This window comes from Trachymyrmex cornetzi, unplaced genomic scaffold, assembly GCF_001594075.2.
Source record: "Trachymyrmex cornetzi isolate Tcor2-1 unplaced genomic scaffold, Tcor1.1 scaffold83, whole genome shotgun sequence".
Lineage (NCBI taxonomy): Eukaryota > Metazoa > Arthropoda > Insecta > Hymenoptera > Formicidae > Trachymyrmex > Trachymyrmex cornetzi.
The window spans coordinates 2,284,543-2,300,767 of NW_017300169.1; the positions used below are offsets into that span (position 1 = coordinate 2,284,543).

The 16,225-nt window shown below is 35.2% G+C and overlaps 4 protein-coding genes across 5 annotated transcripts; 2 read left to right on the top strand and 2 right to left on the bottom strand.

The window, feature by feature from the left end:
- The first annotated feature begins 1,679 nt into the window (after positions 1 to 1,679).
- mRpL20 (mitochondrial ribosomal protein L20) lies at positions 1,680 to 2,482 on the top strand. Its single transcript, XM_018519349.1, has 3 exons — positions 1,680 to 1,863; positions 1,952 to 2,062; positions 2,176 to 2,482. The coding sequence occupies exons 1-3, from the start codon at positions 1,777 to 1,779 to the stop codon at positions 2,422 to 2,424; spliced, it is 447 nt and encodes a 148-aa protein (XP_018374851.1). The 5' UTR covers positions 1,680 to 1,776; the 3' UTR covers positions 2,425 to 2,482.
- An 85-nt stretch (positions 2,483 to 2,567) lies between these two features.
- On the bottom strand, positions 2,568 to 4,464 carry Tpi (triose phosphate isomerase). The gene is made up of 4 exons (XM_018519255.1): positions 4,444 to 4,464; positions 4,035 to 4,353; positions 3,414 to 3,667; positions 2,568 to 3,227 (listed from the first exon to the last, which is right to left on the bottom strand). Exons 1-4 carry the CDS (start codon positions 4,462 to 4,464, stop codon positions 2,847 to 2,849), a joined length of 975 nt encoding a protein of 324 aa, XP_018374757.1. The 3' UTR covers positions 2,568 to 2,846.
- LOC108768785 (INO80 complex subunit C) lies at positions 4,283 to 6,823 on the top strand. 2 transcript variants are annotated; one of them, XM_018519351.1, is made up of 5 exons: positions 4,283 to 4,424; positions 4,943 to 5,059; positions 5,647 to 5,840; positions 6,075 to 6,142; positions 6,276 to 6,823. In XM_018519351.1, the coding sequence occupies exons 3-5, from the start codon at positions 5,657 to 5,659 to the stop codon at positions 6,405 to 6,407; spliced, it is 384 nt and encodes a 127-aa protein (XP_018374853.1). In that variant the 5' UTR covers positions 4,283 to 4,424; positions 4,943 to 5,059; positions 5,647 to 5,656; the 3' UTR covers positions 6,408 to 6,823. The 2 variants fall into 2 exon arrangements, with proteins under 2 accessions (XP_018374853.1, XP_018374852.1); XM_018519350.1 differs by having other exon boundaries at positions 4,284 to 4,424; positions 5,644 to 5,840.
- Positions 6,824 to 6,949: 126 nt separating this feature from the next.
- On the bottom strand, positions 6,950 to 9,009 carry p23 (cytosolic prostaglandin E synthase). The gene is made up of 3 exons (XM_018519348.1): positions 8,897 to 9,009; positions 7,355 to 7,724; positions 6,950 to 7,268 (listed from the first exon to the last, which is right to left on the bottom strand). Exons 1-3 carry the CDS (start codon positions 8,911 to 8,913, stop codon positions 7,143 to 7,145), a joined length of 513 nt encoding a protein of 170 aa, XP_018374850.1. The 5' UTR covers positions 8,914 to 9,009; the 3' UTR covers positions 6,950 to 7,142.
- Positions 9,010 to 16,225: the final 7,216 nt, after the last annotated feature.

Sequence of the window (16,225 nt, forward strand, 5' to 3'; positions counted from 1 at the left end):
GATAATAAAGTATTATTTTATGATTTATTAGTTTCATAGATATGATAGATAAAATACTCGATTTTTATTAAAAACTGATTTTAACGTTATCATCCAAGTTTGATTATCAATAGAGATAATAACTGCAAAGAAAACAATTATAATTTTACGGCAATATATATAAGATATAACATTATAAGTATGCATACTTATTTATGGAGTTTTTTATGAAAAAACCATAAATTTAAATTAACAATATATACAAATATTTATTATGAATACAAATTATCAATTGTCGATAATATTAGCGTTCTTTAATTACTTCTGGGATTTCGAGACTTTTTTTGTATGGACGAAAATTATTTGTCCAGAGTTAACGATTTTCAATAGTATATTTTTATTAAAAACTAAGATTTTAATATTATCGTCAGGGTTTGATTTAAGGCCGCAGCACACACTCTTGCATAATGCATAGTGCATAAAGGCTCGTCTACAATACACGGAGTAAGAAGTAAGAGTAAGAAATTGACCAATCACAGTCGATTATTCTTCTCACATTCGACTAATGTGTGGTCTACAATGACAGTAGCAGTAGTGGATTAGGTTATAAGAGTAAGAAATTGACCAATCACAGTCGAATGTGAGAAGAATAATCGACTGCAATTGGTCAATTTCTTACTCTTACAACCTAATCCACTACTGCTACTGCCATTGTAGACCACGCATATAATTGGTCAATTTCTTACTCTTACTTCTTACTCCGTGTATTGTAGACGGGCCTTTAAGGAATCAACTAATCACAATTCTTCTTTTTCATGGAATGGGAGGAAAGAAAAGATTCTGATTAGTTGATTCGTTTATGCACTATGCATTATGGTTTATGCAAAAGTCTGTGTCGTGGCCTTAAGCCGTAAGTCAGAAGTTCTAAGCGATCTTAAGTCATAATCGGTGAAGTTGGCCAATAGCCAACTTGAATGACTTGGTTAAGACTGATTAAGACTTCTGACGTTCTGACTTGCGGCTTATTGTAGAAGGCCTATAAAAGGCCGCAGCACAGACTCTTGCATAAAGGCCCGTCTACAATACACGGAGTAAGAAGTAAGAGTAAGAAATTGACCAATGACAGTCGAATGTGAGAAGAATAATCGACTGTGATTGGTCAATTTCTTACTCTTACTTTTTACTCCATGTATTGTAGACGACGCCTTATGCAAGAGTCTGTGCTGCGGCCTTATAGGCCTTCTACAATAAGCCGCAAGTTTCATGTGTGAGAGCCCTTACAGTCAAATAAGAAGGGAATACTCGACTGTAAAGCGGGGAGCACAGACTCTTGCATAAAGCATAACACGTAATGCATAAGAATATGTACCAATCGAAGTTCTCCGTTTCTTTCCTTCCATGTAATAGAGAACTCTGGTTGGTTCAATTTCTTATGTCTCATGTATTATGCGTTATGCAAGAGTCTGTGCTTTCCGCTTAATTGATCAATTCTTACAGGTTATGACCAATCAATGGCCGCGTTCAGCAGATTCAACTGTTGTGGAGCGGATCCGTGAACGCTCGCTGCTATTGGATGATCTAGAAGAATACACCAATAGCAGCGAGCGCTCACGGATCCGCTCCACAACAGTTGAGTCTGCTGAACGCGACCAATATAAATGCTCCTTAAGGGTCGACAGAAGAAAGTGTGGAGACTGATGGAGACCTCTAGTTTTTCAAGTGCGATGAAGTGTGACGTGTTATATTTCAGGTTATAAGAGAAAGAAATTACAAGTTCAATTAATTTCCAATAAAAATATGGTTTTTTTGTCGTTGAGTTTTTTAACGAGAGCCCGCGGACCTGACGAATTTTGGCGAAAACGGAAAATATTTAAACTTGCCGCGGTAAGTGATTTATCACGATAGATACTTCTAAATGTTCTTGACCAAAACACATCAAGAAAATATATGGGAAAATTTTTAATGTTTTTAGCATTTTTATGGTAGAAGAAGGAATTGTTACAGCATAGCTATCAGAAGCGTACATCGAGCTCTTACATACAGCACTGTGGGCAGACAATTGAAAAAAGAAGATATGAAAGAGGTATTATAAAATTGATCAACACTTAAGAATAAAAATTGTATGTATACATGTATATATGTATACATATAGAATTCATTTTTCTAAAATTTTGTGCTCTTTTTCTACTTTCACAGTTGCGGGAGCAAAGATTAGGAGCTGCTACGAGTGAACATGGTATAAATTTTACGATCCTCAGGGAAGGATTATCAAGATGTAACATTCTATTAAATCGAAAATCACTGGCTGACTTGGCGATTTGGGAACCTCGATCTTTCAAAGCCATTACGGACATCGCGTGTACGAGAGCAAAACAAGATCATTTCAAGACTAAGTTGAATATTCAAACACCAAATAATGTTTTTGTAAGGGGTTTAATTAAATAATTTTTCATAAGTATAAAATGACAAGTTTCTTCCTTCTAACATATTTATTTGTTACTTTTGAGATATTTTCAAGTTCATGTTAATCATATTTGTATATCAATGATACTACAAAAGTCGCTAGATACACGATTAATTTTTTTTACGATACGTCATTTTCGGCACCATAAATACATCTAATTACAAGAATCAATCATGTACAATCGTGTCCGATAACAATACAACATTGAGTAATCTTTAGTAGCTACGTTGCAAGAGCTCAACATGTTAAATGAAAATAGAACTCTCCTTTGTGATATTACATTTTATCAGAATAGATATATATGTTCAAACGGAATAGGCAACTTATTATGCGTACTCCGAATAAGAATAAATTTCATCTGATATAATCTCAAATATGTCTGTTTCATCAACAACATGTATATTCAACAACGAGCATTGACAATTTGTACAAAATCAGGCTTGAGTGACGCGCCACCAACCAAAAATCCATCGATATCCTTCTCTTTTGCTAAGTCTTTGGCATTGGCTGCTGTCACGGAACCACCATAGATAATTCGTAAAGTTTGCGCAACATTGGAGTTGATGTTCTTGGACAACCACTCTCGTAATTTTTCATGAACCTCTTGCGCTTGCTGCGGCGTCGCAGTTTTACCTGTACCGATTGCCCATACTGGTTCATAAGCCAAAACTACGTTGTCCCAAGACTTAATTTTATCCGCTATTGCTTTGGTTTGCCTATAAACTACTTCTTCGGTCTTTCCTGCTTCGCGTTCTTCCAATTTCTCGCCTATACATGCAATCACCTGAAAATGTCAAAAAATATTTTTTTCTCTCTTGCTTTTATTGTAATTAATCATGTTGCATTATGCGCGTTATTTTTCTACGTATAATTTATGTCAATACTCTGACCATGCATATATATATATATATATATATATATATGTGTGTATATATATTTAATAAAATATAATATTTATTTTTATATTTACTTTCAATCCAGTTTCTAAAGCATGTGCAACTTTCTCTGCAATTAATTCGTCCGTTTCGCCGAAAACGTTTCGACGCTCTGAGTGGCCAAGAATTACCCAGGGAATGCCATTATCCAGAAGCATAGCTGGACTAATTTCACCAGTAAATGCTCCTTTAGCAACTTTGTACGTATTCTGCGCACTGACACTAACATTGCCAGGAACGATGGAAGTCACATACGTAAGATATATCGCTGGAACGCCAACTACAACCTCTATAAATTACAAAAAATACAACATTATTCTTTCAATTAAAAACAGACTGTCCATACCAAGAAAGACTAAAGAACTTGAATATAGAAATGGAACGAAATGATACATTATGTAATCATAGAACATTGCTATTAGATCCTTGGATGTAAATATCTGAAGGTAACTTGACAAAATTTTGGAATTTTAAATATTCATTTTACTTTTTTTTTATTTTATAATTATATATATTTTATTAGTTTTTTTTTACTCGATTGAATTTTACCGCGTTCGTAAATTTGCGATTGCAATTTGAATAAAATTTTTGTAAATAATACAGGTGTTGATTTTTGCAATACGAGAAACGTTCTGTACAGGGTGACTGGCACGTACCAGCATTAGGATCGAGTGGACCAGTTTTCAGGAACGCGATGATGTCACCGATCTCGTTCTTTGTGCCGTTCATCTTCCAGTTACCGCCAACAAAGAATTTGCGTCCCATCGTTTGTCTCGTCTGTACGCCTCGTGACAACTGATACTTATGCAACGTGCGAGCTGCAACTAATCTTTTTTTTCGTCGAACACAAATCGAAGTTTGAACTCGATTCTTTGACCTATTCGAACCTATGTAATCCAACCTACTCTGACCTTCGCGCGCACACCAAGGTGAACAAATAATACCCCACCCATGGTGGCTCCACCCAATTATATTTTACGTATGTACATATTTGTGATAGAAATACGACTGGATAATTCTCTTTATACATATGTTTATGCGGCTATGTAAATTGTGTGGATATACCTTTACAGCTGACGACCACATTGTAGAACAGCCATAAAGCCTATTCTACAATTGCGTAAGCGTAGTTGGAGTGCTTTAGTTGAAAAATTCACCAATCACAGCTGAACACGAAAAGAATATTTGACTATGATTGGTCAATTCTTGCAACTACAACCATTTACAACTACGCTAACGCAATTGTAGAATAGGCTTAAATCCGATCTACAATTGCGTAAATGTAGTTGCAGTTGTAAGAATTGACCGATCACACTTGAATACGAGGAGAATATCCGACTGTGATTGATAAATTGTCACAACTACGACCATTTACAACTGCTTACAAAATTGTAGAATAGGCTTAAAGTCTATTCTACGATAAGTCATAATCCGTTAGAAATTAACCAATCATAGTCAATTATTTTTGTCATATTCAACTGTGATTGGTCAATTCTTACGACTTGCGACTATTGTAAAACAGGCTTAAGGCTCTAAAAATTTTTTATTACCGGTTTCATTGTAGAACCTCCATAAAGTATATAATCTAAAGTTTAATTCAAGATTCCTAACCTCTCACTAGCTTGTTGACAGTATCATGTAAACAGTGATAATTTATAAATCAAGATTTTCTTATCAGGAGGTAATTATATACTCACGGTATTTATAATATATACAACCGATAGAATGTCGGAACGATATCTCATTACGAGCCACGTATGCGTATACAGCGTTCGTTAATATAATTTTTATTGACATTGTAAAATCTGTTAAATTTTCGTAACGAATGATAAAGAGTGCCAACTTCTTTCTAGGTACATACTTCTCGCTTGAAACTTATAATAGCTAGCTCTGAGTACCTATTATGGATCCATAATTTCGAAGTGTTTGGAATGGATTCCAATCGGAATTATTCAATTATTCCCTAGATTTCTATTGTGTTTTCTGGGTTAAACGGAATAATTCCGATCGGAATTTATTCCGACGTGTTTCTTAATAGGTATCCTGATAATTCTGATGTTGATAGCGATGAGAATTCATCATATAGAATAGATTTATCGACAATTTAGTTCATTACTCTTTGTTTTTATTATGAATATAAAAGATTTTTTTCCAATGATAGACTTCTATTCCGAGTCAGCTCTGTCGATAAAAATCCTTCTGGAATTTTCTAAAATTTGAGAAAAATTGTATACTCGGTTATTAGTTACAACCCTTCTGTTTTAGAAGATATCGAGAGATGGCAAGCGAGGAAATATATAATCGAGAGGCTAATAAAAAACTGCAACCCATATTTAAAAATCGTTCGTTTCAACAAAAATTTCGACAGACTAGCACCACTGGGAAGAAACGCACTTGGCGATCGCTAAAACAAGTCTTGGCTCAAGAACGTTCGTTACCATGGCCAACGGCAATAAAACATTGTATGCGTCGAGTGTGACAAAATTTTTATTTCCTCTCATCATTGCATTTATACATATTAGTCGGAAAAAATATTTAAACCATAACGAGACATTTTCATATAATCTGCACGTGACTAAGATCAAAATAGTTTCGCGACGTGTATTAAATACAGAGAGAGAGAGAGAGAGAGAGAGAGAGAGAGAGAGAGAGAGAGAGAGAGAGAGAGAGATTTTAGTATTTAAATTTGTTTTCAGATAGTTCCATCAACGCACCACCGAGCTTTAAACCTGCAAAAAAATACTCTGATATTTCTGGATTGCCGGTGAGTAATCCAGAGAAACGGTTGCTGTAATATTTATCAACTAGTCAACGTTTAATCAAGCTTTTCCTCGATGCTGTAAGCTCGTAAAGCGCGGTAAACTAATTTAAATAAACAAATTGCATTTCATTTATAGGCACGATACACGGATCCACAAACTAAATTGTATTATGCCACCGCTGAAGAATTTGCAACGGTTCGCAGTTTACCGATGGACATAACAGCCGGATATTTGGCTTTACGCGGAGCGTCTAGTATCGTTGGTTAAATAATACGATACTCGACATTGCCTAGCAGTCGTGACTACATCTTGACCTATATATCGTCTGGCAATACAATTCAATCATCCATAATCGTTACAAGAGTTTACAATTTATATTTTAAATATATAAACATCTATACATTTCACAATATGTTGCTTTTAACATCCTCGAGTTTCCTTCTCGGTCACATTCACGAAGAACAGGGATACATCGATAGGGATGGAGTGTTAGACGGAACGATTCAATCGACAGAAACAGAGTAAATAAAGTATCGATATTTTTCTCAGACAACATATAACATTTTCATGTGATGCCAATTTACTTTGCAGGATTTTCCAAAATGAATAATTCCATACATAATTTTGGTTATTTTCATTTCTTTTTTGTTCTTATCTTCTTTGTGTTACTTTACATAGTACATTATTAAAAAAGCTTGTCCATTACAACTTAGTATATGAACTAGTGGCTAATAGAGGGGAGAGACCTGCGGAGGACCTTCGAGAGCTGTATTACTGTTCATCGACTGTTGCCGCACTGCATCTTTACAGTTTTCTTTTTTTTTTTCAGTCCAGTTTACGCGCCCCGTTTGCTACTAGCAACACGGTCATTTTAACAAATTTGCAATTGAAGATACAAACAGCAAGGCCTACTGAAATATTGCCCGTTCGTGCACTATCCTTAGGTTGCCATTTGTCTTTAATGTAATTAATTACTTGATCGATGTGATTATTTTTATCGTTTTAGTCATATAAATCGGGAAGATCTTCATCATCGCTATCAGCGTCGTTATCGCCTAATTCATCCAACTCGTCAAAATTTGGCTTGCTATCGCCCGAGCCGCTTAGACCACCCATCTGTCGCATCATCTGCGAGATCGGGAAAAAAGTATATGTATCAATTATTGACAATATCTTGATAATTTTTGGCTAATACATGTGACATTTGTTCTTACCTCTTCTAAATCTGGCGGGTTACCTTCTTCGTCAGTATCGTCCTCATCCTTCCATTTATTGAAATCGCTCTTTAACCAGTGAGCCTTTGTTTTGTCTTTAATTAATCGTGGCCAATATGGTCCCTCTTCTTTCTTAGCAAGAATCAACTCAAAAGTCCTGCCCTTCAAATTTTTGATGGTTTTGCTGGGCTCAATTTCTTTGTACAGATTAATTGTAATTTCATGCATTTTTTTATCTGTACCTCCCTCTCCTTTGAAGTATATCTTTTCTGGTTCAATTTCAATAACAGGATCTTTACAATCTTCTAAGCAGATAGTAACATATAAGATATCTTTTCTTTGAGCCCACATGACTGGGGGAGGAGGTATCCTAAAAGTCGAAAAAGGAACGAAAAATATTATGTATGTATGTATATAATGGCTGTGTTTAACAGAAGCAGCTTTGTAATTGTAGCAAAATTCTTTAATATGATTGGTCTTGTCTTTAAGTACTTCTTTAATGGATCTAAACTAATCATATAAAACAATTTTGAACACAATTGCAAAGTTGCTTTTTCTGCTGAATGCAATCAGGGTAAAACTCGAAAAATTTTAAATATTCAATTATTCTAACTAAACAAGAACTAGATATAAAGAGATATTTCAATTTGAAAAAGAAAAGTAAAAAAAAGATTCTGTTATTGTGTATGAGTCTATAATCTAAATAATTGAAATTTGAGTTGAGATGTTCAGACTTGATCGCGGAAAAGATTCGACTTTTTTCTTTTGATATACCTCTCGTTCTCAATTCTGACCGGAGTTCTACAATGAGCAGGTAATATATTATACTAGTATATAGATTATATTAGTGCGAATAAAATATATCATAATTTTTAGAGTAACCAACACTACTCGAAACTCCCGTATTTACCATTTCGAGTATTAAGTATCCTGAAAAATCCACATAAACGAATTCCCACGTGTACAGTGCGTATTCTATGTACATAAAGGACCTGTTGTACCTTTATAGGTTAGGGACAAAAGCTCAATGCTAGCTTGCGACGTATCGTGATTTATTCGAGTCGTAAGTGCGCTGATATGCGCAACATACGATATCATGCGGCGCAGCGACGCGAAGAGATTCGCTTATCGCGTTAACCGTTGCAAAACGAAAATGCGAGTATTTCGAAGAAGCGAATCGTTGGTCCCTGCCGTTGTCCGGTGCGACATCGTTTCGATTCGTACGAAAGAGGCGGAGGAGAGAAAAGCGAAAAGGATACGACGACGCGAGACGGAGATTAACGCGAGCGAATAAGCGCGTCAGGCATTTTTGTTTGAAAGAAAGATTGCCGCCATGCGGTTAGGTCGTATCTCGGTCGAGAAACTTGGAGAATCAATAAAACCGTCTCATCAACATGGCGATGCTACGGAAAGCACGGGGCGGCATTTATACAACCGCGACAGTTATTCGTGGCTATACGCGGACACGCGGCCGCGGAGCTCGTCATCGGACCTGACGATGCGAACCACCACGCCAATTTATGTCAATCCTGGAATACTTACTGGCTTTCTTGCGTCATGCTTCCAACAGCTTCGCTTGCAACGAGAATGAAACAAACACACAGCGCACGTAGCGCTCTCACTCACGCTGGCACCGCCGCGCGCCGAGCGCCGCCCGTGGCCGCTCGGCGAACCCGATTCGAGATTCTAGATTGTTCGGCGTTCGCGCCACTTCGAGATCTCGTATCGTTTATTCTCATGAAACTTTCAATCGATGTGACTCGATTGGCAGCTTGCCAATCTGCGTTTTGCTCTCCGCGATTTATCTACCTAAACATACAGGAAAAATATTTTAAAAGCACGTTGCTGTTTTCTTCACGATGTGATTTAATAAATTTATTATTTTACAAGTTTATTTCTTACAGTAACGCAAAATGTTTCGTGTATCTATTTCATTCTTCTCGCCGCGAAAGAACGTGTAACGAATTAATTGTATTATAAATAGGCCCGTTCTTTTTAGCTGAACTTTTCCACCGGTTCATCTTTCTTCCTCTTCTTTTCCCTTGGAGAGAAAAGGAAAAAAGATGAACCGGTGCAAAAGTTCGTAGCTAAAACGAACATGCGTAATGTGAACTAGTTAGAAAAGGCTGCTTGAGAAGATCCATAGCGATAAGAAAAGAAAACGGCGATTTCGCAATAAATCAGCACATATCAAAAACACGTTTATATATATACAGAGTGTATCTTAAAAAACACCTTCTAATTATATAGTATTATTCTTGATCGAAAACTGAGTCGAAAAGTTCCGAGCTATACTGCAATTTTTACAATAGTTAACGAGATATTAATTTCTAAAGATTGTCATAAATATGCGGGTAAAATTGACATAAGGCCAGAATCAGACTACGCATTGAAAATTGAGATTGAAAATTAAAAATTGAAATTTGATCAGAATTCTTTCCTCACCAAAGTGAGGACAAATGAATAGTTCTTATTGTTTTGATTGATCAAATTTCAGTCTCTCAATCTTCAATGCGTAGTCTGATTTCGGCCTAAGATAACTTTAAAATATCTTTCAAGGTTTTTATGAAATACTTATCTTAAAGATATTTTTAAAGAATTCTTAAAATTTTGAAGTTGGCTTACGTGCCGATTTTATACATTCTGCTCACCGGATAACTAAAAAAAAAAAAAATTGCGAAAATTGTAAAATGGTAGAGGAATTTTCGATTCAATTTTTTATTAGAAATATATCAGCACTATATGATTAGTGAGCACTTTTTAAGATACACCTTGTATACATGCGCGTAAATAAATGTTATTGCGACGTCTTATCCGCGAATATATTAATTTTAAGATAGAAAATTTTGATTATACTCAAGAGAATCGAAACGTCTATATAATTTTGTCTATTTTAATAAAGAATACTTATATATACACGTTAACATCTTGTGTTAGCTTCGAAAGACTTATTTTATTTGTTCGATTTATTTATTAGAGCCTAATTAAAAAATTATTTGATATATTTATAAATAAATAAATGTGCGTGCGTGCGTGCGCGTAAATTGCAGCAAACATCACGCACAAATATCGGCAGGGATAGAAACAAAGCGGTTTAAGTCAGAGTTGTACAGATTGTAGGTCATACGTTGAGGAGGGGGCACGGGGAGAAGAGATCCGGTGGGGAGCCATTCTTCTACCGCGAACTAACTGGACACGCGGACGCGAGTACAACAGTTTCTTTCTCCTGCAGGCTCGATTCAGGTGCGATTTGCCATCCGCCGCGCGCGTCCGCTCTTTTCGTTATCGTGCATGCGTGCGTGCGTGCGTGCGTACGTATATGCATGCGTGGGCGCGCGCGAGTGACACGCAACGTAAGAGAACGTGAAAAGGCGCGCCCTGATCCCTGTATCGTGATCGATCGATCGATCGTGCGACGCGACGCGGCGCGACTCGGTGCGACGCGACACGGTGCAGTCGCGCGGCTTCTCGATACAAGTACGACGTATGTATACGCACGTTTTTTCGCGTAATACAAAATCTTCTCACGAAGGTAGAAATATGATAAGAGAGCATATGTAAGTTATACAATACGCAAAATAGTGTGAATTGAAAGCGATATTAGAGAACAATTAATTTATAGGAATTAGGAAACTGCTAGGGAATACAGAACGGATTTATCGCGCGCTTTGAAAGAAGAGATACTCTCAAGAAAATGTCTGTTTTCATAAGGCGTATATGTTTGCACGGGAACACAGATTTTAAGTTATAAAATAAAGATAAGAATGGAATAGATAATATTTATGGATTGAGAAAATGTGATACAACGTGTTTCTAATTATTATTATTATATACATTATATACCGTTATTCACGTTACTATATACATATATATATTTTTTAAATTAAACTTTCGTAATTGATAACGAAGATAACAATTGTAACGCAGAAATATTGAATATAGAAATTTTTGAATTAACGTTTTTTCTCTCCGAGATACACTATATTAAAAAATACGAAAAAGAGAGATACAAGAGAGTTAAAGTATCTCTAGAATTTGTTACATTTCATGTATTATTCGAATACATAAAATACGTACAAAGTTCAAAGAGATGAAAGTATTAAACGCAACGCGACGTTAAACCAAACGTTAAATCTTGTGTTTTTTCTATCCTGTCAGCTTTGTGCAACGATAGGGACTAGGTATCGTCCCTGTGTCAAATGTGAGTGCAACGAGTATTTCCGGATTGGAAAGAAAAAAGGTGTGGATGACGGTAATGACGATGAACAGGACGACGTGACCTTCGATTTGAAGCGGGTATCGTGAGCATCGGTCGAGGCACTATGTCGACGAGTTCGCTCTTTTACAAGGACAAGTACGCGGTAAGTGCGTGTGATGCACACACATATATATGTACATACTTCTCTGTTTTATCTGTGGCCGTTTTTAATTATCACAGTCAGCACCAGATAATGAACAATACGCTCGCATATCATCGTATAACACACACATAGATGATGAACAAAACTTTCAATTGAAAGTTAATAAATCACGCGATAAGTTTTCCACAATCTATCTCGTGCAAGGAAGTCGACGGCGGTAAATAACGCAACTAGTTAAAAATATCTATTAATCGGATCAAAAAAATGCGACAGCGTCATCCATGTTTCATATATGCAATTACAACACGGCTTATTATAGGCTACGCCTATGAGCGTCTGCGCTTCTATGCACTTGCCTGTGCGCCTATGCGCCCATAGATGCGCTTCTGCGCGAAGCGAGAAACTCCACGGCTGCGGTAAAAGCGGTACATCTATGTATAACGACGTGCTTTCACTCTAGCCTCACGAACCCGGCAAAATCGCAGTTCCGCGTCTAGTAATAATGATGTATCGCCGATGCGTATCGGCATAATTGCGATACAAATCCAATTGTAGCCGGTCGATCAGTTATTATCCACGAATGACTAACGCCGGATAATTATATCGTCATGCAACAATTGTATCAATATACGTTTCGAGCCCAGCGTTTCCGCGAATGGTTGCAACGCGAATAATACCGTCTGCTGACTACGTGTATTCGGCATACTTCCAAATCTCCATAATATCAATTAAAAAAGGAGCAATATAGCTGCCAGCGAAATTGATCGCGCTCTCTAATCGACACTTGCTCCAGCACGTGTCTTATATGTGTATCTTTATTTTTTGTTTTCTTTTTTATTCCCTCTCTTTCTCTCTCCCCTTCCCTGCTTTTCTCTTTGGAAACGTGAATATAATCTCGGTCAAACGTCCGCGTTCACCGTAGCCGGCAGAATTTACCACAGGACAGTAATAATAATAATGTGTACGTCGTAGAAAAAGACAAAAGGTGATGTGTTACAAGGTCGAAAATCATCATATCTCGTTAATGCATCTGCCGATATTTATGAGACTCAAATACGTACGTTTCTCTCTCGTATTTTCTTTTCTTTTTTTTTTTCTATCAAGGTGGGCGAAAGCATTATTGAATAATTAACAAGTTTGCCTTCGCCCGGTTCATTTTTAAGAGAGCGTAAAATTTTCGGGTTTCTTTTTCGTTTGTAATGACCACCGAATAAATTAATAATTATTGCCTGTCTATGTCGCAACTTGTTTGTTCGTTCGAAAGAACAAAGTACATTTGTATCGATTGATTGCGATATTATTGGATGTTACATCGATAAAATTATCTGTAGAGATTTGTTAACGGAATAGCGCTGAAACATTGATATCTGACATTAAACGTTGCACAAACAATGCTATAATATATAAATTATTTTCTAAATGTATTTCACATAATAAATTATATGTATATTAAAGATATATTAATCTTAATAAATACTAGGAAACTGTTTTAAAGAAATAATCGAATTGCCTGTATTAATAGAGAATCAAGTCAAAATCAATATAAATTAGCATTAATAACAAAAATGTATTATTAATATTTTAATAATATACGATACAAAGTACAATATTGTATATGACTCAAACAGTTGCTAATAAAATTACACTGTAAAAAAATTCCGTAAATTTACACATATAATACTATAGATGTAAAAATTACATGATTAGTCCTGTAAATATAAAAAATCATACAATTTTACAGAAATTATTTAATTCCACAAAAATTACGTAAATTTGCTTTTATTGTGTAAATATATCTTATTTTATATGGAAAATTACGTAAACAGTACGATATTTTGAATATTTTCTGTAATTATCCAAATTTTAATAATATTACGTAATATAACAGTAATTTTTTGCAGTATTGTTGTTAAATGTATAACAATATATAGTGTGAAATGTATTATCATGTTATCCTATAACTACACATTCACATTGTAATTGAGGGAATTGACGGAATAAAGGCATAATTCTTCTTAGGTCCTTTTTCCGACAATTAGCTTTTTCATGATAATATTGATCGTAATACAGAAGTATTGTAACATGTAACTTCTTAAAGACATTACATAAATTCATTTAATATTGTACCTATTTGTGTATAATAAAAAAGTAGCAAGTTATTTTAATTTATATTAATATCAAGATTTTGTAACTAGGCCTTTATTCCGCCCATCCTATCAATTGTAGTTCCACAATCTGCTTAGTTACAAACCAAGAAATTATTTTTATTTGCATATTGCAAATTTACAAACGCATGAACGTTTACAACTTTATTATAGTAGTCTCAAAATTACCCACTATAATAGTTGTAATTTTACACAAAAATTTTTTACAGTGCAATAGCAAAAATTTTAATGTAACGTTTAATGCATATGATTAAATAGAGAATGTAATAGAAAGGAGTTGAATCGTGCTACTATTCTTATATCAAAGCTATTTAAAACATGAACCGGCGTGTAGTGATTATCGTTATGGGAACCATTCTAATCACTTTCGAGAGCGCGCTCTTCGATCGCAGGTGCATCTGCAAGTGCAATGTTATCGCGCAAAATTGAGAGGATCTTTTTTCTCTCTTTCCATCTTGATGGGAGTACGTTCCCGGACTTTCCGTGGGAGCGGAATCCGTTCCGCTGCGTGGATCACGCGCTTGTCCGGCATAATAAGATGTATGTCTCTGACATAAGACTTTCACCCCTGAGGGGCTCTCTGTTGCGATCCAATGGATCTCGGTTTACCGCATCGATACTTATTACCGTTCTTATGGTATGGAAATCTGCGAGCGCGGGCGTAACGAAATTATTTCAGACTCCCGTTATGTTGGCCCTTTGATAAATTGTACATTAACTTACTGATTCCATAATGAAATGGTGAATTTTATTAGATATTCATCCAATTGACGTAAATTATTATTATATAGATATATATTATAGATATAATATTATTGTATATATTTTAAATGACGAAAAATGTATGTTTTTTTTTTCTTTCTTCATGATCTCATGCACTTGTTTCATTTTCTTTATTTCATGTTAAAAGATGTTACCGATCATATATACATATGTTATATGGAGGAAAGGATTGTCTGTGAGACTATTCGTATCTTTCAGCCTTTCTCTCTCTTTCTCTCTCTCTCTCGTTTTTTCTCATCCCCGATCCATCTGAAGGCTTAATCGATATAATTATATAATCGAATAAAATTGCCACGAAGCAAAACTTTGCCGCTGAACTTTACACGCTGTACAGCCGGTACAGCCGTTACGTCCGATCTTGCGACCAACACGAATGCAATTCTGCACTTAAGCGCGGAAAATGTTGACGAGATACCGGGTGTCTAGCGTGTCAAATTATAGGTAAACACATTGCACACTATAACAAACAGCAACGGTACAGAAAATTTTCATCGCTTACTTGTTTGTCGGAATCTTTCGAGAGGAAGTATATCTCGATGTTTGAGACTTATTTTTATGCATGGTTTGAATTACAGAAAAACTATCTTAATTATATTAAGATTCAAGTTATAATATCGATTAAGTGTGATTGATTTTGCCATTGTCTTTTAAAGCCAATTTAATTAGAAATCGATACTTTGCAGAGAGAGCAATTTGAAAGAAGAAACTCAATTTAATGAAAAATGAACGGTGTAACACATTTTTTCATAAAATGTATGTACATACATTTAAATAAATAATGGATTTTCCAACTCGCTTGAGTGTTACACAATCCTTTCGCATGTTACGTGACAATTGTTACTAATGAACAGTACTATTCGCCAAGCAATGTAATAATATTTATGATAAATTAAATTTTTGACAGATCATATAAAATACCTTTGTCATATTTATCAGAATCCTCAATAAGCATAAAAGTTAAAAAATTCTGTAGATTCAGCGATTAAAGTCATGTGGTGATACTTGATATAGATAGTTAATCGTCAGCATTATAAACAAAGTGTTATGTCGATATCGGTGATCTTCCTCTCTACAAATAAAATTTTTTGTAGAAAAAGCAGTGGGCTCTATTCTAACTCGTTCAAGTAGATTTTGTTTTTGTTTTTTGTTTTTAAATGTCTGCTTTGATTATATTTCTTACAATTAGTGCAAAGTGTATTTATATCTATATAATGATCCATAGTTTCAATAAATATAATATCTAGCACAATGCAAAAGCTTTAACCGAAGCATTAAAAATTTATCACCAAACAATGTCGATGCGTTGTAATATTCTTTTTCCATCATGATTCAACATTTTTCTCTCTTTATCGATTTATATTTTATATTGCTTATCGTATATATGCCATCTGATGATAGCGAAATATTTACGAATCTTTCCTCGCGATGAAACGCGAAAATCGCGAAATATATGTGCTACATTTAGAAAAGATTGTGGTTTATTATACATCCGTACTTGGAGTCATAACGTCATTATATACAGGGTGGGGAAAAAGTATGGAAGCAAACAATTATTTCCGAAA

Excerpts from the sequence above, each read along its gene's own strand:
- mRpL20 (XM_018519349.1), top strand. The coding sequence starts at position 1,777 with ATGGTTTTTTTGTCGTTGAGTTTTTTAACGAGAGCCCGCGGACCTGAC. Across the intron at positions 1,864-1,951 it reads AAATATTTAAACTTGCCGCG|CATTTTTATGGTAGAAGAAG; the intron begins GTAAGTGATTTA and ends TAATGTTTTTAG. Across the intron at positions 2,063-2,175 it reads AAAAAGAAGATATGAAAGAG|TTGCGGGAGCAAAGATTAGG; the intron begins GTATTATAAAAT and ends CTACTTTCACAG.
- Tpi (XM_018519255.1), bottom strand. The coding sequence starts at position 4,464 with ATGTGGTCGTCAGCTGTAAAG. Across the intron at positions 4,354-4,443 it reads TGTGGTCGTCAGCTGTAAAG|AATATAATTGGGTGGAGCCA; the intron begins GTATATCCACAC and ends GTACATACGTAA. Across the intron at positions 3,228-3,413 it reads CTTTAGAAACTGGATTGAAA|GTGATTGCATGTATAGGCGA; the intron begins GTAAATATAAAA and ends TGACATTTTCAG.
- LOC108768785 (XM_018519351.1), top strand. The coding sequence starts at position 5,657 with ATGGCAAGCGAGGAAATATATAATCGAGAGGCTAATAAAAAACTGCAA. Across the intron at positions 5,841-6,074 it reads GCCAACGGCAATAAAACATT|ATAGTTCCATCAACGCACCA; the intron begins GTATGCGTCGAG and ends ATTTGTTTTCAG. Across the intron at positions 6,143-6,275 it reads CTGATATTTCTGGATTGCCG|GCACGATACACGGATCCACA; the intron begins GTGAGTAATCCA and ends TTTCATTTATAG.
- p23 (XM_018519348.1), bottom strand. Across the intron at positions 7,269-7,354 it reads ACCCGCCAGATTTAGAAGAG|ATGATGCGACAGATGGGTGG; the intron begins GTAAGAACAAAT and ends CCGATCTCGCAG.